The sequence below is a fragment of the Oncorhynchus gorbuscha genome, linkage group LG02, assembly GCF_021184085.1.
Source record: "Oncorhynchus gorbuscha isolate QuinsamMale2020 ecotype Even-year linkage group LG02, OgorEven_v1.0, whole genome shotgun sequence".
Taxonomy (NCBI): Eukaryota; Metazoa; Chordata; class Actinopteri; order Salmoniformes; family Salmonidae; genus Oncorhynchus; species Oncorhynchus gorbuscha.
This window is the reverse complement of record NC_060174.1, coordinates 74,841,581-74,861,784: the sequence shown is the minus strand read 5'-3', so window position 1 is coordinate 74,861,784 and position 20,204 is coordinate 74,841,581. Positions and strand designations below refer to the sequence as shown.

Sequence of the window (20,204 nt, the reverse complement as noted above, 5' to 3'; positions counted from 1 at the left end):
TACAGCTAACATTTATCCCCAAAAACAAACAATGAAAAGATGATGGTCTTATCTCTGGTTTTTATTTAGGATCTCCTTGGAAGTTTGAGTTTCCTAGTAACAGTGCTGGAAACATCTCAAATGCCTGAAAATCCAGGCTGCAATCATAATAGTTAATGGGGAATAACAGTATTTTTCGATCACTCAACCCAGTGTCTCAAGACAAAAGGTTGAGATGAGACGTGGCACTGAAAACAAACAATTGCCATAGCTGACTATTCAAATATCTTCATTTTGGCCAAAGTTCTGCACAACCATAAAATAAAACGTTATTCAATTGTAAAAAAAAATATATACATGTGTCGTTACACTGAGAAGAGCATAACCAGTAGAAAACATTGACTTAAAGCATCAACTCCAATTTAATCCTGCCATTATAGATAAACAAGCTCACTTCAGTTTGATTGAACATTTTGTACAATATTGATCTCACAGGAGTTTATCATAGAGACTTCATAGGTGTGGTAATGACCGGACAGAAAACAGTCTTAACTATCATTGGGGGATTGACTGACATGAGATAAAGTTATGATGACAGTACGTGCATGTAATTCAGCCTGCAAGTTTAAGGTGTATTCATTTAGTGAGCCTGAACTCATGAGTATGGATGTGGATCTGTCTGTTATAATGATTGTAGAGCACATTTGCATCTTTAAGTGTGTGTGTGTGGTGGAACACTTCTCTAGTTGTCTGAGTCCATGTCACTGTCACCCCCGATGGACCGGAATTCTTCACTGTCCTCCTCATCCTCACTCAGCTGCACCTGGGAAAGTACACTGGGACCCCTCCTCCGAGCTGCCTCTTTATCTTCCTCCTCTTCCTCACTCATGCCGTAGCCCTCTCCATTTCCCATGCTGGAGGTCTGGGTCTGGGTCTGACCCTCCGGCTCCTCATAGCTCCCATAACTACGGATGAAGGGGGAGAGAAAGAGAGGGATGGGTAAAGTGTGGGTTAATAGGGCCCAAGAGCCAACCAACGATGCAAATCCACCATGTGCATAATGTCGGCCATGGTGGTTGACGGCTCCATGTTGTACCTGACATTACTGTCCTCCAGGTGGGTCTCATCCGGCACATCTTCCCCGTATGACATCATGCTGTCATCCTGCTCCAGGCCCATGCGGGCTGTCTCTTGGTGGGGTCTGGGAGGGGGCAGGGGACGCACTTCTACCTCTCTGTCTGAGTCACTGCCACTCTCTGACAGGTGGATCGCTAGGGTGGGACAGGGCCGGATACACCATTAGAAACTCATATCTCACATACAGTCTGTAGTGTCCTACAGATATCCCCAAATCATAGGATGAAGGTTTTAATTAACCTTGATATACTTCTTAATGTCAATTTAATCTCTATTTATAATCTCACTCCATCCTATGACAATCTCCACCCTAGTGTGACTCACAGGAGAACGGGTTGTCTCCCTCCTCTTCGCTGGCATCATCCTCTCCGTCTGACATGAGCAGGTCCTGGTACAGCACGCTGGCTTGGGCTGGCCGACTGGAGCCTTCATCCTCATCATAATCATCATCATTGTGGCCTTGCAGTTGTCTGCGGAGCGGCGGCAACAGCATCTCCTCTTCATCATCCTCATCCTCCAGGTCTCCCTCCCCATCCTCAGCCTGGGGAACAGTCATCATCATCAAAAGGACTAGTTTGTTCATAGATCAGTCTGTCTCCAAATACATAATGCCTCCCTTTCAAAATCCATCCACTCTAAACCACATATTGTTTCTCCACGATCAGAGTCTTACAGGAGCTGGTGTCTTGGGCTTGCAGTCATACTCCTCCTCCTCGAAGCCCTCGATGTCCACGTCCGACTCCTCCTCTCCTAGTCTTCTATGACGACCCTGGAGACACACAGAGAAGTTAAGCAACACTGACAGAGACAGAAGGGATACGTGTGATGACTTGTGAAGCAATAGAGATGATGGCTGAAAATTGATAATTGTCAGGGAAAACAGAACACTAGTACGACAAACAGTCACAATTAGGAGCAAAAGTAACACACAAGCAAAACAGGCAGACACATGAACCAAATGAGTTATGTGGAGGAACGGAGGGATGGAAGGCGAGAGGGCGGTTAAAGGAGAGGTCAGACGCCGTTATACTCCTGGGGGATCTCTCCGTACCTTCCCTAACCCCCTCTTCTCTGGAACAGCCATAAGAGATGCCTTAACCTCAGAGAAGAGTCTGGGCTCTCTGTGCAGGCTCACAGAGGCACTGCTGTCAAACACATCGGTAGGCTGCACACACACACACACACACACACACACACACACACACACACACACACACACACACACACACACACACACACACACACACACACACACACACACACACACACACACACACACACACACACACACACACACACACACACACAGGAAAGAGGGAGGAGAAAAGATAACCCACAGGGAAGGAAGGATAGCATAGAAATGAAGATATACAGAGGCTATAGAAACAGCTACTGAATTGCAGACAACAGTGCTAAAGAGGAACTATGAGGCAGAGAAAGACTAGAATGTGAAGAGGCTATGTAAGAGAGAGACTACAGCAGACAGAGGTTAAAAAGTAGGTCCTTGGAGAGGAGTTGCATTCCCCAACTCTGGAGCATGTGAGGGTTGAGTTGACGTACTTTATTTGGTGACTGGGGGTGATAGGGATGTAAGGGCCCATTGGTTGTATCTGTCTGTTTTCTGGCCTTGCTACCTGTGATGTGTAGGTTCCAGGAGTCATGGGGTCCAGGCAATCCAGGTCTGCTGCATCCAGAGCTGCCTCTTTAGCTGTGGAGATGTCCTTCTCCAGCTGGGTCAGGTGCTCATCATACTGGGGAGATATCAAGCAAAAATCTAATTATCCTTATTGGAGGATCATAAACATGATTCGTCATTTGAAAAGGTGTAAAGAGTTTCATTATGTCCCTCTCTCTCCGTTTCATACACACACCTCTGCCAGGGTCTGCTTGCACACGTTGACTATCTCCAGGGCCGTCTTGGTGTAAGGACTGTCTGGACCGTTGTACTTGACACTGTTGGTGTGGACCAGGCTGACATCAAACAGGAACACATCCCGGTTCTGGTACTTGTGTTTGGATATGTTCTGTTGGACCACAGCACACAGAGACTTTTAAATAACATAAATTATTATATTACACATATTACCATCTACCACATTCTTTAATATATTCTGTATATTACATATACACTGAGTGTACAAAACATTAAAAACACCTTCCTAATATTGATTTGCACCCCCCCCCTTTGACCTCAGAACAGCTTCAGAACAGGGATGCTGGGCCCATGTTGATTATTCCCACAGTTCTGTCAAGTTGGCTGAATGTCCTTTGGGTGGTGGACCATTCTTGACACACACAGGGAACTATTGAGCATGAAAAACCCAGCAGCGTTGCAGTTTTTGACACAAACCAGTGCACCTGGCACCTACTACCATACCCCGTTCAAAGGCACTTCAATCTTCTGTCTTGCCCATTCACCCTCTGAATGGAACACACACAATCCTGTCTCAATAGTCTCAAGGCTTAAAAATAATTATTTAACCCGTCTCCTCCCCTTCATCTACACTGCTTGATGTGGATTTAACAAGTGACATCAATAAGGGATCATAGCTTTCATGTGGATTCACCTGGTGAGTGTCATGGACAGAGCAGGTGTTCTTAATGTTTTGTACACTCAGTGTATAATCATCTACGACATATAGGTTTGATCCATCTTGGCATGGAAGGATCCTAAAGGTGTCTTTGTTGTGGTTTTCCTCAAAGCTGACACTGAAGTCCACTTCCCCTAACTAACTCACCTTGCGGACATTCTCCAGGTCCATGGGTTGGACTATCACTTTGTAGTAATCTGGAACAAACTTCTTGTTGACTGGATGGTGGAACGGCCAAGACTGAAGAGGGGATAGAGACAGAGAAAGGACAGTTATAACATCATCCAACTGAGTGCTTGATTGAAGTTTTGCCACAATTGTCAATATTTTAACACATTAAAAATATATATTTTATTGTCACATACACCGCATAGGTGCAGTGAAATGTGTTTTTACAGGGTCAGCCATAGAAGTACGGCACCCCTAAAGCAAATTAGCGTTAAGTGCCTTGCTCAAGGGCACATCTACATATTTGTGAACTTGTTGGCTCGGGTATTCAAACCAGCGACCTTTTGGTTTCTGGCCCAACGCTCTAACTGCTAGGCTCACTAAAAATGACTTAGACACAGAGAAAATACTAATAGCAGATATTCTCTCAGTGACATCTGAAGCGTCCGAAAGAAAGTAGAAACCCTGATGACGGGTGGCTCCACTCACATCAGGCACGGCCATCATCTTCTGAGTGACGATGTTGTCCAGGATGAAGGAGAAGGCTACCTGGTCGTCATCGTCCAGCAGGGGGTTGATAGCTTTCTCCAGTCTCACCAGCCTGTCTTCCTTCTGCACATGACAAAGGAATTTATCCCTTTAATAATAAACAAGTACTACTATTGAAGGCCACTTCCATTGTCTTCCAAGAGTTGCTGAACATTTGCCTCGCCCTTCTGCAAACAGAGCAGCAGACTTTGGGCGGTGTCCAAAATGGCACCAATCCAGGAATTCCTCAGCGTTCACACGTACCTCTTTCAGTTTCACATCACAAAGGTCCAGCATTGTCTGCGCCACCTGGGTTATTGGATGTTTGGCACCTGAATACACAAAAACAATTACAGTCTCAATAAGTTACATAACGGTCGCACAGAGTCCAATATTACAGTCATTCTCTAAGGCTTCAAGTGGTTTAAAGTTGTACCATTGTATGTGGCGCTGTTCTTGATGATGAGCTCCACGTTCTCTCTGAACTCCTCCCGGGAGGGGTACACACGCTTGCGCACATTCTCCCGTAGCGTCTGCAGATCCATGGGACGAGGGATGACCTTATAGTAGTCCTTCACCACCTTGGCATTGACCGGCGTGTGGAAGGGGTATGTCTGTTACAAGAGGTAAAGACAACACAATTGTATGTTTATTTATTTATTTTTATTTCACCTTTATTTAACCAGGTAGGCAAGGTGAGAACAAGTTCTCATTTACAATTGCGACCTGGCCAAGATAAAGCAAAGCAGTTTGGCACATACAACGACACAGAGTTACACATGGAGTAAAACAAACATACAGTCAATAATACAGTATAAACAAGTCTATATACGATGTGAGCAAATGAGGAGAGATAAGGGAGGTAAAGGCAAAAAAAGGCCATGGTGGCAAAGTAAATACAATATAGCAAGTAAAACACTGGAATGGTAGATTTGCAGTGGAAGAATGTGCAAAGTAGAAATGAAAAATAATGGGGTGCAAATGAGCAAAAATAAATAAAAACATAAAATAAATACAGTAGGGAAAGAGGTAGTTGTTTGGGCTAAATTATAGGTGGGCTATGTACAGGTGCAGTAATCTGTGAGCTGCTCTGACAGTTGGTGCTTAAAGCTAGTGAGGGAGATAAGTGTTTCCAGTTTCAGAGATTTTTGTAGTTCGTTCCAGTCATTGACAGCAGAGAACTGGAAGGAGAGGCGGCCAAAGAAAGAATTGGTTTTGGGGGTGACAAGAGAGATATACCTGCTGGAGCGCGTGCTACAGGTGGGTGATGCTATGGTGACCAGCGAGCTGAGATAAGGGGGGACTTTACCTAGCAGGGTCTTGTAGATGACATGGAGCCAGTGGGTTTGGCGACGAGTATGAAGCGAGGGCCAGCCAACGAGAGCGTACAGGTCGCAATGGTGGGTAGGATATGGGGCTTTGGTGACAAAACGGATGGCACTGTGATAGACTGCATCCAATTTGCTGAGTAGAGTGTTGGAGGCTATTTTGTAAATGACATCGCCGAAGTCGATGATTGGTAGGATGGTCAGTTTTACAAGGGTATGTTTGGCAACATGAGTGAAGGATGCTTTGTTGCGAAATAGGAAGCCAATTCTAGATTTAACTTTGGATTGGAGATGTTTGATGTGGGTCTGGAAGGAGAGTTTGTGAGTGAGTGAGTGAGTGAGTGAGTGAGAGACTTTAAAATGGTCAGAGGAATATAGGCAGTCTGTCTGTCTGTCTGTAAGCAGTCAATTGTGTGTAGCTTACATTAGGGTGATCCCGCATGTCGTTGATGACGCTCTCCAGGACTGAGGACAGGGTGACCATGGGGTCAGTGCGTCGGCGGTGGATGGATTTGTGGGGCCTCTGTGAGAGGACGACAAGTAACAACAAAACAACAATCACAATGTTAAAGATTTCTAGACCATGCTTGAACTGAATATACAACAACAGTCAATATAGTGACAACTAGGCTCACATTAAGGTAGTCACAGTGTACAGTGGTCCCCACACGTCTCTTCTTCTTGGGGGGAAGATGCTGTTTGGGGAACTTCAGCACCAGAGACTTTCTGCGCACCTCATCAGCACTGGAAGACACAACATGGTCCTTTACACAGCAGCACAACATGATATATCACAAACTTTAGCTAGATTTCCATCCAATTTGTGACAGATTTCCATGTGAATATTAAAAAATATTCAAAAGAAATTCCACCAGAGATGCGTTTCCATCAAACAGACTTTTTGCGGCTAAAAGTCTGTGTGTGATGACATAGTACACAAAGAGCCGGGCGGCCCTATACGCTCACTACGAAAGTTGAGTAGGGCCCTGCAAATCATGCAAGGGCCCGCCTCCCCCTCGTGTCAAAGCGGGTGTCAATGTTTACAACTTGGATGAGAGGATGAAGCGGAACTACCCTTCTGGTCACGAAGAGAGAGAAACAAAACACAATGAGAGTGAATTGCGGGAACAGCGATCAGGTAAACTTGTGTTCTCTCCTCTCCAAGTTTGATGTCAGCAAATAACAGTAACGTTAAGTTGATCTGCTAGCTTGCAGTGTATCTCCCTCTCGTCTGTCTGTCTTGCTAACCGAGCTGGGCAGTGCATCTCTTGGTCTGTCAGTGTCTTGCTTGCCAGCCACTTCCAGGACTGTGTTCTGTGACTTTATGCCTGACAAAAGTGAGAGTGAAATACAACTATTTATTATATTTGATAAACGCCAACGGGCAATGGTGCTCATAAATTGCAGCTCGGGAAAAGATAACCGCGTCGCGTGTGAACATGTGTTCATATGTGCGTGCATGAAATTAAACTCGCGCTTTCCATGCAGCAACCTCTGTGGGGACCAGTCCAGATAATATATGGGTGTGATTGCACTCCTCATAGGCACACATCATTTTAAAACAAGACAATGATTATCTAGTCTCTCAGTCAAGGTTTGGTTACAACTCTTGACTAATGCAAGAAGAAAAGCAATGGATTGACCTTGACTATTGATTTATATATTGAATTTAAAATGGTGATTAACTGGGCATACTGGACAAAATGGATCGTAAATAATAACCATCAAGTATTCAGCCAAGCCAGAGTATAAAAAGTATTTTATATTTGAAAATGTATAAATGGAAATCTGGGGGAGCCAGTTTAAATGGGCCTGATGCAGCTGATAAAATTAATAATAGTATTGTTATCTATAATTGACAGGTGCTTTGCTTAAGTTTGTCAGTAGAGGAGATTAGTCACCAGGAGCAAATGTCCATTATTCTGAGAAGCGTGGCTTTAAAAAGGGAAAGCCAGAGATCAAGGAGCACTTCCTCTACTTTGTGAATGTTGAGGTTACAACAGGCTTGAATCTGTCCACTGTCATCTTAGATGAGCTGAAGATTCCATTTGAAGATTGTAAAGGGCAAGCTTATGATAATGGGGCCATCATGAAGGGCAAGCACCAAGGAGTAAAGCCAGACGGCTCAAAAAACATCCCAGAGTCGTGTACGTCCCATGTGGAGCACATACTCTAAACCTTGTCATTGCAGATGCTGCCAAATCTTCAAAAGATGCAGTTGTTTTTTTTGGGGGCATGTGCAAAAGCTCTTCACCTTCTTTTCAGCTGGCACACAAAGATGGAGTGTTTTAAAGAAACACGTGAACATAACTGTGAAGTCATGGAGGGACACAATATGGGAGAGTCGGCTCCAAAGTGTTCATGCACTCAGGTATCTGTCACTGTGAAGTCATGGAGGGACACAATATGGGAGAGTAGGCTCCAAAGTGTTCATGCACTCAGGTATCAGTCACTGTGAAGTCATGGAGGGACACAATATGGGAGAGTAGGCTCCAAAGTGTTCATGCACTCAGGTATCTGTCACTGTGAAGTCATGGAGGGACACAATATGGGAGAGTAGGCTCCAAAGTGTTCATGCACTCAGGTATCTGTCACTGTGAAGTCATGGAGGGACACAATATGGGAGAGTAGGCTCCAAAGTGTTCATGCACTCAGGTATCAGTCACTGTGAAGTCATGGAGGGACACAATATGGGAGAGTAGGCTCCAAAGTGTTCATGCACTCAGGTATCTGTCACTGTGAAGTCATGGAGGGACACAATATGGGAGAGTAGGCTCCAAAGTGTTCATGCACTCAGGTATCAGTCACTGTGAAGTCATGGAGGGACACAATATGGGAGAGTAGGCTCCAAAGTGTTCATGCACTCAGGTATCTGTCACTGTGAAGTCATGGAGGGACACAATATGGGAGAGTAGGCTCCAAAGTGTTCATGCACTCAGGTATCAGTCACTGTGAAGTCATGGAGGGACACAATATGGGAGAGTAGGCTCCAAAGTGTTCATGCACTCAGGTATCTGTCACTGTGAAGTCATGGAGGGACACAATATGGGAGAGTAGGCTCCAAAGTGTTCATGCACTCAGGTATCAGGATTCTGATTTGCTGTGTCGTATGGTGTGAGATACAGACAATGACAAACAAGGTGAACAAGCTCCTCCAATCCGCCTCAATGCAGTTGGATATCGCAGTGAATTTAATCTCAAATGCAAAGGCCTCACTCACTACATACCGGGAAACTGGATTCTCTGAGGCCCAGACAACAGGCAAAAGCATTTGTGAAGAAATTAATGTGGAGGCTGTTCTGAAAGAGAAGAGACTGAGAAACAGCAAGAGGCATTTCAGCTATGAGGCTCCGGATGAACCAGTGACTGATGCATTGAAAAACCTTTAAGTCAACATTGTGGTCGACTCCGTTGTTGACATCCATGGATGAGAGATTTGAAACACTCAACCAGGTGAAAACCAAATATGGAGTGCTGCTGACCATCAACACTGCCTCTCAGATGTCCAGTGAATCTTTAAAGGCTCACTGCATGGAAGTTGAAAACACTCTAACCTTCAGAGATGACTGACCTCAGCGGAATGGATCTGGCACACGAGATTCAGAATGTACCTGATCTGCCATCAGATAAGATGACTGACTGCCTTTGAGCTGCTTTCCTTTCTCTGTGAGAAAACCCTGGAGGAACTCTCTCTTAACCTTTGGTTGGCCCTAAGAATTGCAGTCACCCTACCAGTAACAGTAGCATCAGCAGAAAGGATCTTTTCAAAATGAAAGCTCATCAAAAGCTACCTGAGGTCTCCCATGTCACAGGAACTTATGAGTGGTCTGGCCATCATGAGCATACATCATGATGTAGGGAAACATGTCCTATGATGACATCATTGATGATTGTTCCTCATGTGTGTGTATTTGTCAAACAGCAGCCAAGTATCGATCATTTCACCAGAATAAGACTCTCTCATTGGAAAGGAGCATCAATCTCATCACCGTGCACTTTCATCATCATTTATTTCATCTGTAGCCTAATAAACTGCATGCTTTCCCGAGTCGTAGTGGGAGGATCACACAACATATCCTCCACCGCCTGACTCGAAGTTTACTTCTGTATTTTAATTTTATTTAACCTTTATTTAACTAGTTATGATGGTATGATGGTTGTTATATAAATACATGCGCATCAAGGTGTTTCTGCCACCATTTCTCATATAATTGTCATTTAACATTTTATAGACAAAAAAAGATTCCACCATGTTGAACGAACAAATTGTCTGTCAGCATTTATAAAATTGTACCGGCGTTGTGACTTTTTTTAATGTGACAGGTAATTAATCCGCACGAAATGGTTGGATGGAAACGTGGTTATTTAGACAGACGTACAGAGCATAATGGACAGATCTACAGAAGCTCAATTAGCTGTGCAATACCTTTTGGTGCTTCGAAGCTGGCATTACCGACTCAGTAAAAGAGTAAATATAGTAAAAAAGACTTCGGTCACTCTAGTGACATGGAAATATTTCAGTTTAAGTTTCCTTTTCTCCTGAATGTCTAGCCTGTGTGTGTTTGTACCTCTCGATAAGCTGCTTGCCGAGGACAATCTTGGTTCCCTCCACCTTGATGAGTTCCTCGTTGTCGTTGTGAATGACAGTCTTCTCCAGCTCCTCCTCCTGTTCCTCTGTCATGGCAACCGGGTTGGAGGGCGGGGCATTGGTCTGGTAGTATAGCGGGCAGAACTTGTTGGTTCGCATGTGCCCGATGGCACCGCAAGCTCCGCACTTCAGCTAGGGCAGGGGGGGTAAGGAGAGATGTAGTTAACAACCAGACAAACACGCTATACAGGAATGGAAACTGCAACTCACTGCATCACATGGCACACTAACTGCCACATCACATGCAAACACTACATTATCATGCTTATTTTAAAGCAATATTGCTACTAAAGGAAAGTATGAAAACAGTGAGGAAGGTTCATCTTGAAATGAATGATCCTATTTTAGAAACAGAGCAGGTCAGCAGGAAAACAGACAGTAGGTTATGGAAAAGCAGGGGAGGATAGTCTTGGAGTTGAATCATTATGGGCTGGCAAGCTTACTTTTACCTTGAGGTCTGGCCTCTCCTTGATCTTCTTGGCCTTCTTCTCCGGGGGGCCCTTGAACCTGTCCTTCTCCTGGTTTCTCTTCAGCCTTCTCAGCTGTTCCTGGATCCTCCTCCGCTCCTTCCTCATCTCCTCTCTGTGTTGCTCGTCAAACACAGCAAACTTTCTTCTGTAGAGGCAGACAGAGACTTAGTGACAGGTTGGACACACACACACAGACCGCAAGCGCAGACACAACAGACCTCATGCGCACACACACACCACACAGACGGACGGACTCACATGAACTCATCATCCTTGGTGGTTCTGATTCTGGTGTAGGCGTCTATGACTGAGGGTTTGCGGACCGTCTCACAGCGGACATACTCCTTGCCGTCTTCGTCTCTGAAGGTGCGGTAGATTTTGAGGCGCCTTCCCGTAGCGGACGAGTTCAGGCTGGTGACCGAGGACGTGTCGTCATCTTTATGGGAGCCTGTGGACAAGGCACTGGCTGCAGGGACACACAGAGAGAGATATAAGTCAAACACACCAGAGTTTCCGTGAGCCGGCAATTGCCAATTTGTTGGACATCATGTATCTTATTTATCGAACACAACTATCACACGTGCACATTTGAATCTGGATTTCACCTGTAGCTCCTCAGCTGGTTGCTGATGGAGTAAAACCTTATTTTATCAGCCCGTTCATTATGCAACAATTCTAAATGCAATTGTGTGTTAAAAAATAAAGAGAGCTATTTTTATTTCTCAACTGGTATTTAAAGCACGCCTCTCATTCGCCATTCAAGTGCAGGCAACAGGCTATCAGCCCGTCACCCACCACTTTACAATATGAGCTGGAGGCAGGATGCATTTTGAAAGCATACTTAATTGTTTGAAACTGGAATGTTATATTTCATATTATGAGGCATATCTTACCTTTCTACAAAGTAGCCCAAAGGCAAAATCCGACCACGGAAATGTGGAGGCAATTATTTCATAAGGACTTCCTAGGCAGCGCGTGATCATACACTGTGATCCATCTACAATGATACAAGACATTTGTGCATGGAACTCATAGCCTACAGGCCAATGCAGCAGTAGGCCTATAACTTCTATAGCTCTTTCACACTGGGGATTGGTGATTATCGAGGGGGAGATTGTTGGAAAGATTTTTCAAATAGCTTACTGTGAGGAACTAATACTTTTAATATACACTGAGTGTACAAAACATTAAGGACATTTGCTCTTTCCATGACAAACTGACCAGGAACCCAGGTGAAAGCCTTGATTGTGTATGTGCGCCATTTAGAGGGTGAATGGGCAAGACAAAATATTTCAGTTCCTTTGAATGGGGTATGGTACAGCAGAGGTTGGTGCCGTTGAAGATGAGGGAGGATGATATATTTTTATGAGAATGGCCTTATTTCTATTACAGTATATTGGATGACTCTCATTTGTATTCCATTCACCCAGCTCGATGTAAAATCGATATGCTACTACATGATACTCAAATCTTCCCTATACCCATCATGATGTTGCTACAACCTAGCCTATGAATGACAGTTTACAAAGGTAGGTGAGAGAAATTTGAGTAATCTAGGTGACAGACACTGACACAATCCATACTGCCGTGCACAATCCATACCGCCTTACACCCTAGCTGATCTAGGGTGTAATCATTACACCAAAAGTTGCAAACGAGAGTTTCTATTGGACAAATTCAGGTATGATTATCCGTTTTGTTCCGTTTGCTTCCTTAACAAAACGTTTTTCAACAGAATCGTCCATTCACTTTATTAGCAGCCACATACAAACAGCACGATCCCTTTGATCATTGGCTAATTCCTTCTCGCATCTACACACACTCCTCCTCTCACCTTTTCCCTTCGCTTGTGGACTTCAGTGTACAACACATCAGCTGTCTGTGACCAGGTGAAAAAAAACTTTCCAAGCCAATCCTTCATATCATAACTGCTAACCACTATACACAGCCTACATCATTGTCACCATATTAGCTAATGTCAAGTAAACATAGCAACTAGGATTAACACGTTAGTAAACCCGCTACAATCACGCAGTACAGTGTTCAGTTAGCAAGCAGTTGGGCAGTTATACCGGTGGGAATAAATTCATAAAACCAAAAGCTTATCTTGACTTGGAAGAGTTCTAGTGTTAGATAGCCATAGCCAGCTCAGTAGTGTGTGTGTGGCCTCCAATTGCCTGTATGACCTCCCTACAACGCCTGGGCATGCTCCTGATGAGGTGGCGGATGGTCTTCTGAGGGATCTCCTCCCAGACCTGGACTAAAGCATCCGCCAACTCCTGGACAGTCAGTGGTGCAACGTGGCGTTGGTGGATGGAGCGAGACATGATGTCCCAGATGTGCTCAATTGGATTCAGGTCTGGGGAACGGGTGGGCCAGTCCATAGCATCAATGCCTACCTCTTGCAGGATATGCTGACACACTCCAGCCACATGAGGTCTAGCATTGTCTTGCATTATGAGAAACCCAGGGCCAACACACCAGCATATGGTCTCACAAGGGGTCTGAGGATCTCATCTCGGTACCTAATGGCAGTCAGGCTACCTCTGGCGAGCACATGGAGGGCTGTGCGGCCCCCCAAAGAAATGTCACCCCACACCATGACTGACCCACCGCCAAACCGGTCATGCTAGAGGATGCTGCAGGCAGCAGAACGTTCTCCACGGCGTCTCCAGACGTCTGTCACATGTGCTCAGTGTGAACCTGCTTTCATCTGTGAAGAGCACAGGGCGCCAGTGGCGAATTTGCCAATCTTGGTGTTCTCTGGCAAATTCCAAACGTCCTGCACGGTGTTGGGCTGTAAGCAGGGACTCTGCTTTCCTAGCTTCAGGGGGAAGCTGGTTCCACCATTGGGATGCCAGGACAGAGAAGAACTTGGACTGGGCTGAGCGGGAGCTTCCTTCCCGTAGGGGTGGGAGGCCCAAGAGACCTAAGGTGGCAGAACGGAGTGCTCGTGTTGGGGTGTTTGGTTTGAGCATCGCCTGAAGGTTGGGAGGGGCAGTTCCTCTTGCTGTTCCGTAGGTAAACACCATGGTCTTGGAGTGAGAGTTTTGACTGGGAGTGTGCGGAGCAGTGGGTTTACATGAGAGAACTTGGGAAAGTTGTAAACCAGGCGGGCTGCAGCATTCTGGATAAGTTGCAGGGGTTTGATGGCACAAGCGGGGAGCCCAGCCAACAGCAAGTTGCAGTAATACAGACGGGAGATGACAACTGCCTGTATTAGGACCTGCGCCACTTCCTGTGTGAGGTAGGGTCGTACTTCACGGATGTTGTAGAGCATGAACCTGCAGGAGCGAGTCGTTGCTTTGATGTTTACAGAGAATGATAGGGTGTTGTCCAGGGTCACGCAAAGGTTATTTGCATTCTGGGAAGGCGACACTGTGGAGTTGTCAACCGTGATGAAGAGGTCTTCGTGCGGGCAGGCCTTCCCTGGGAGGAAGAGCAGTTCCACCTTGTCGAGGTTGAGATTGAGGTGGTGGGCCGACATCCAAGTTGATATATCTGCCAAGCATACAGAGATGCGTGTCGCCTCCTGGGTGTCAGAAGGGGGGAGGAGTTGAGTGTCATCCGTATAGCAATGATAGGAGAGACCATGTGAGGATATGATGGAGCCGAGTGGCTTGGTGTATAGAGAGAAGAGGAGAGGGCCCAGAGGACAGAAACTAGCTGTCCTCCGGCTACACCACGATGCTACCCTACAGAGTTCTGTTGAGGCTACTGAAGACCTTCATTGCAAAACAGCGTGATTAAATAAATGATTTGATGATGTAAATAAATGATTTGATGATGTGAATATAATTAGTATAGTTTAATCTAAAAAGGATAACTTTTTTAATGTTTCACTATTTTTATGAAATTCAAATGAGGATGGTCCTCCCCTTCCTCCTCTGGGGAGCCTCCATTGGTATGGTAGTAGATGCCAGGCACACCGGTTTGAGTGTGTCAAGGACTGCAACGCTGCTGGGTTTTTCCCGCTCAACATTTTCATGTGTGTATCAGGAATGGTCCACCACCCAAAGGACATCCAGCCAACGTGACAACGGTGGGAAGCATTGCCGTCAACATGGACCAGTAACAATGTGGAACGCTTTTGACACCTTGTAGAGTTCATGTCCTGATGAATTGAGGCTGTTCTGAGGGCAAAAGTGGGTGCAACTCAATATTAGGAAGGTGTTCGTAATGTTTTGTACACTCAGTGTATTATCATTCGCAATGGATGTTAAATAAACACTTTCCTACATTTCTGCGCAGCAGGCCAGGTACTTCTACGCGTACTCAGGCACACTCTCCCTCAACATTATCAGAACAGATAAACCAGACATGTTCATTGCTCACAAGGAGCTCTCCATGAAATAAACCAAAATCTGTTACTCAAGTGTAGCAGGGGTGAATAACCAAATGACAGGGATAAACTGTATTTTTACTACTGGTACTGTATGTAATGAGGATTTGATGAAAAAAACTTTTTTTTGTTAAAGGGCAAACTTTGCCATTTCTCTCCTGTTCTATTGGTTTTCTTCCCAAATTTCTATTGATGTCCAGAAGCCAAAGGCACCATACTGTACTAGTCATAATAGCAACCCATCCTAGTTGTTGCACCTTTAGATTAACAGATTTCATCTCGTTCATTTATGCAACCATTATCAGGTGTGCTGTTCAGAATGGTGTTTTCCCAGGTGTGCTGTTCAGAATGGTGTTTTTATGCAACCATTATGGTGTTTTCCCAGGTGTGCTGTTCAGAATGGTGTTTTCCCAGGTGTGCTGTTCAGAATGGTGTTTTCCCAGGTGTGCTGTTCAGAATGGTGTTTTCCCAGGTGTGCTGTTCAGAAAGGTGTTTTCCCAGGTGTGCTGTTCAGAAAGGTGTTTTCCCAGGTGTGCTGTTCAGAATGGTGTTTTCCCAGGTGTGCTGTTCAGAATGGTGTTTTCCCAGGTGTGCTGTTCAGAATGGTGTTTTCCCAGGTGTGCTGTTCAGAATGGTTTTCCCAGGTGTGCTGTTCAGAATGGTGTTTTCCCAGGTGTGCTGTTCAGAATGGTGTTTTCCCAGGTGTGTGTTCAGAAAGGTGTTTTCCCAGGTGTGCTGTTTAGAATGGTGTTTTCCCAGGTGTGCTGTTCAGAATGGTGTTTTCCCAGGTGTGCTGTTCAGAATGGTGTTTTCCCAGGTGTGCTTTCCCAGGTGTGCTGTTCAGAAAGGTGTTTTCCCAGGTGTGCTGTTCAGAAAGGTGTTTTCCCAGGTGTGCTGTTCCCAGGTGTGCTGTTTAGAAAGGTGTGCTGTTCAGAAAGGTGTTTTCCCAGGTGTGCTGTTCAGAATGGTGTTTTCCCAGGTGTGCTGTTCAGAATGGTGTTTTCCCAGGTGTGCTGTTCAGAATGGTGATTTCCCAGGTGTGCTGTTCAGAATGGTGATTTCCCAGGTGTGCTGTTTAGAATGGTGTTTTCCCAGGTGTGCTGTTTAGAATGGTGTTTTCCCAGGTGTGCTGTTCAGAAAGGTGTTTTCCCAGGTGTGCTGTTTAGAATGGTGTTTTCCCAGGTGTGCTGTTTAGAATGGTGTTTTCCCACAAATTGCATTTTGCCAAATGTTTGAAAAGTCAGTTTTATTGGCTGCTTCATTACATGAGTTGCAATGTTCTGTTAAGAGCATTACCATAATATAAATGTGATTTCTGTCATGCTGAGCACCGTGGGTGGACGCCATAATGTGTTGCACCCATTGCATATGGGTCAGGTAAATTTGAATCTTCCTGGTCACGTTGTCCGGCACCACATTTTCCTAGCATATACCCTGACACATACACACTCCTGGAAACACATACTCCTGTAAAGACATTTTTAAAAGCCTGAAACGCACAAACACAACACTTACAGAAGCCCTTGCGTCCCTTGTGGTCGCTCTCCTCTCCCATCAGCATCCTCTGCAGCTCCTTCCTCTCCTGCTCCTCCTTCTCTCTGGACAGCTGGGAGCTGGTCTTCTTGTTCTGCAGCATGTTCTCAATGTTCTTCCCCATCTCCTCAAAGTCACTGTCCTCCGCTGAGCTGCTGTCTGTGTCTGTGGACAGGACCTCTGTGGAATCCAATACTCTGGGGGGGAAGGCAGACAGGCTGGAACATCAGATAGTGTACAACTACAGCATCCCTATAAGAAACGGGTAGTGAATTATGGTTAATTGGAAAGGGGGAGGATGGGGAGGGCCTCACTTGTTCTGCAGGTCAAAGATCCTCTGGCACTCCTCCTTGTAGCGCTCCTGGTGTTCGGCTACAGAGAAGCGGGACCCACGGGCAAACTTGCTCATGGGCCCCTCACCAGAGCGGGCCTGCTCTGTGGACATGGTCCTCACCACGTCAATCACCTCCCAACGAGACAGCTTCTTTATCTGAAACACACACAGAAACACTGGTTTGAAAGATTGATATAGCCTTCATACGTAGGTTGGTGGATGAAGACATTTAAGTTATATGGCGGCAGGTAGCCTCAAAGTTAGAGTGTTGCGCCAGTAACTGAAAGGTTTCTGGTTTGAATACCGGAGCCAACAAGGTAAAATAATCTGTTGCTGTGCCCTTGAGCAAGACACTTAACTCTAAATGCTCCAGGGTCACTGTACAATTATGACCCTGGCCGTGACCCCACTCCCTGTGGGTGTCTCAGGGGGAGTTGGGATACGCGAAAAACCAGGACCAATATAAGCACCTCCCAAATGATGATGATGATGATTATGTTATTACTGTGTTATTACCTCCTCCTCTGGGACACCGAACTTGCGCAGCAGCTGCTTGGCGTTTTTGAGTGACAGTCTTCTCAGATCAGCATCTGTCCCTGTCACAGTCTTCTTAGCGGGTTGTGGTTCCCGGTCGTCTTGGGCCTGAACACGACAAATAAAATAACCTTAAGCTTTAGTAATAATCACCAAACAACCGTTGAATGGTTAGAACAGGAAAATAGGTATTGTTTTTCTGGAGGCTATGAACGCATGAATGGAATTAGGGCCCCCTGATCTGGCAGAAGTGTTTCAGAGCACTGGGGGTAAGAGAGAGAAGTACCTTTTGTTGAGTGGGCTTGTTGGGTACTTTGACGTAAGAGAATCCCTCTCCACAGCCTGTGGGGTCGGCCACCCCCATGACCTCCAGCAGACACTTCCCCTTCATGGCAGCGATGAAGGCTCGTGTCGTGTTCCAAGGGGCTGTGCGGACCTAAGGTGAACCACAGAGAATATTGGTGAAATCATGGATCATCGTTTTTTTCAACATCAATGTTTCATGAAAAGGAAGCAGTAGAGCTGTACCTCATCATCAATCTTCATCTGGAAGTCTTCCTCATTCTCTTCCTCTGGGGCAAAGAAGGACTTTTCACCATATCCAGCATCCTGGAGGAGAGAGAAAAGTTCTGGTATAGTTCACACAGTGCCATAAAGAGAATCGGTATCACAGCCGGTACACCTACACAAGGAACCTGTCAGTCTTACCTTCAGTCTCTGCTCTGCCACCAGCATGCTGTAGTAGGCACAGCACTGCTCTGGAGACACCATGGCCCTGATCTCCTCCTCAGTAGGCAGCCTGAAGTCAGGCTTCAGCACCCACCAGTTAGAGTCCATCCCTGGGGACAGAGGCATGAGCTTCAATCATATAACAAGTATTACTAAGTTCTCTTTAGTCCACCTTTACTTAAGATTCATGGATGCATTTTGCATGGCCAATTCCCCCCTCCAAAGACTTTTGATTAGAAAGCTTCCCTGCTGCATCAAATGTACCATCATTCCATTCAACTGAAGTGGGCTTATAGCGGAGGTGTTGCAGGAGCAGAACAGCAGATATTAACGAAGGACCCTGCAAACCTATGGGTCCTTATTGATGCTTTCCTTAGACCACATCTTACCTCCACAGTAAACTCCATATCCATAATATGCTGACCTCTCTCTTTCCTGGCTCCTATCTGTCAAAGTAAGGCACACCATCTCTGAGCTCACACAGCTAAACACTCGCTCTTACACCTCAGCACTTCCCTGAGATCACACGGAAGTAGAAACGTTAAGAGGAAATCAGGATTGTTGGACAGTTGTGAGTGGCAACGTTCACGAGGCATATTCACAGTTCTGCATTACTTATTCATCTTTGTGAGGGCAAACAATGAAGGACAGCGTGTCATACCGTACTGTTGACAAACATGAGGCTATACGGTTGTATTGGGTTATGGCAGGGTTAGCCGTTTCTACCTGTACGCTTAAAGTCAGCACAGAGTTTTAGGCGTTTGCGGATGCTGCTTTCTGAATGTGAGGGGAAAGCTTTCTTTATGTCCTCCATGCGGATTCTCCTGGGACGATCTTTACTCTTCCAGAACAACCGATAGATAAACACCTGCACAGAAGAGCAGAGAAGACATGAGTGTAGGCAAGCATGTATTCTGTAAGTGTGCTTTCTCTTGTATGTGGGTCATTCCATGAAATAAGTCCCTTTTGCGTCCCTTTGATATTTGAAGTAGAAATTGTGCATCAATTTTTGATTATAAAATCCTGTTATATAAACGGCGTGGGAAATTCTAAATGCAGCATTTTGAAGTCCCTCTGTGCACCATTTGTGACTAGGAACATTTTAACCCACTTAACCTCCGAACTTCTAAAACATGTCACCATCATTCTCCGAGTTATGTTTTGCTTTGACAAAGTCATTTCTGATGATGATGATTTATTTAATGTTATTAGTATTACATTTTAAGGTTAAAACAATAATCTGGCCCTCATTCTAAGGTCAACACTGAACTCAACTCTCATTAAATATGTTGTTCAAAATAAACAGTCAAATCATAGTTTAAAGCAGGTAAGCTGGTTTTACTCCAATTTCTGGTGTTCCGTGGTGGAAAACGGAGTAGGTCGGCAAAACACGTCAACCCTGTTACCATTGTTGCATTCTTTTGTCCCTCCCTGCTGCATACAACAAGCTGTTACAGTGAGATTTATTGCTGATTTAAGATGAAATCATCAACCCTGTCACGGGCAACCCGGTCACGGGCAACCCGGTCACGGGCAACCCTGTCACGGGCAACCCTGTCACGGGCAACCCTGTCACGGGCAACCCTGTCACGGGCAACCCTGTCACGGGCAACCCTGTCACGGGCAACCCTGTCAGGCAACCCTGTCACAGGCAACCCTGTCACAGTCAACCCTGTCACAGTCAACCCTGTCACAGTCAACCCTGTCACAGTCAACCCTGTCACAGTCAACCCTGTTTATTTGGCACTTAATAGACACATACTATGTATTGTTTTTATTTAACCTCTTGAGATGGGAAAACATGTTTTTCATTAAGTGGAACATGTACTCGTCATGACATAATTTGAAAATATTCTGAAATAAACCTGTTTCTTTGTTTACCT

At 45.3% G+C, this 20,204-nt stretch overlaps 1 protein-coding gene across 6 annotated transcripts in view; it reads right to left on the bottom strand.

Annotated features, from left to right (window-relative positions):
* Positions 1 to 46: 46 nt before the first annotated feature.
* The window catches only part of LOC124009573 (transcription initiation factor TFIID subunit 1-like), a 52,681-nt gene continuing 32,523 nt past the window's right edge, over positions 47 to 20,204 (bottom strand). For 2 of the 6 annotated variants that reach the window (XM_046321485.1, XM_046321503.1), the window contains exons 18-40: positions 19,048 to 19,189; positions 18,301 to 18,431; positions 18,121 to 18,201; positions 17,879 to 18,028; positions 17,575 to 17,700; positions 17,039 to 17,214; positions 16,707 to 16,921; positions 11,108 to 11,315; positions 10,823 to 10,994; positions 10,300 to 10,511; positions 6,367 to 6,475; positions 6,156 to 6,254; positions 4,840 to 5,017; positions 4,668 to 4,735; positions 4,365 to 4,487; positions 3,855 to 3,947; positions 2,988 to 3,140; positions 2,751 to 2,867; positions 2,168 to 2,281; positions 1,790 to 1,885; positions 1,441 to 1,657; positions 1,076 to 1,250; positions 47 to 944 (exon numbers count right to left, since the gene is read on the bottom strand). In XM_046321485.1, coding sequence (XP_046177441.1) covers positions 722 to 944; positions 1,076 to 1,250; positions 1,441 to 1,657; positions 1,790 to 1,885; positions 2,168 to 2,281; positions 2,751 to 2,867; positions 2,988 to 3,140; positions 3,855 to 3,947; positions 4,365 to 4,487; positions 4,668 to 4,735; positions 4,840 to 5,017; positions 6,156 to 6,254; positions 6,367 to 6,475; positions 10,300 to 10,511; positions 10,823 to 10,994; positions 11,108 to 11,315; positions 16,707 to 16,921; positions 17,039 to 17,214; positions 17,575 to 17,700; positions 17,879 to 18,028; positions 18,121 to 18,201; positions 18,301 to 18,431; positions 19,048 to 19,189 — 3,378 coding nt within the window. In that variant the 3' untranslated portion in view covers positions 47 to 721. The remainder of the gene's footprint in view (positions 945 to 1,075; positions 1,251 to 1,440; positions 1,658 to 1,789; positions 1,886 to 2,167; positions 2,282 to 2,750; positions 2,868 to 2,987; positions 3,141 to 3,854; positions 3,948 to 4,364; positions 4,488 to 4,667; positions 4,736 to 4,839; positions 5,018 to 6,155; positions 6,255 to 6,366; positions 6,476 to 10,299; positions 10,512 to 10,822; positions 10,995 to 11,107; positions 11,316 to 16,706; positions 16,922 to 17,038; positions 17,215 to 17,574; positions 17,701 to 17,878; positions 18,029 to 18,120; positions 18,202 to 18,300; positions 18,432 to 19,047; positions 19,190 to 20,204) is intronic. The other 4 variants (XM_046321521.1, XM_046321530.1, XM_046321494.1 and 1 more) reach the window with 3 other exon arrangements.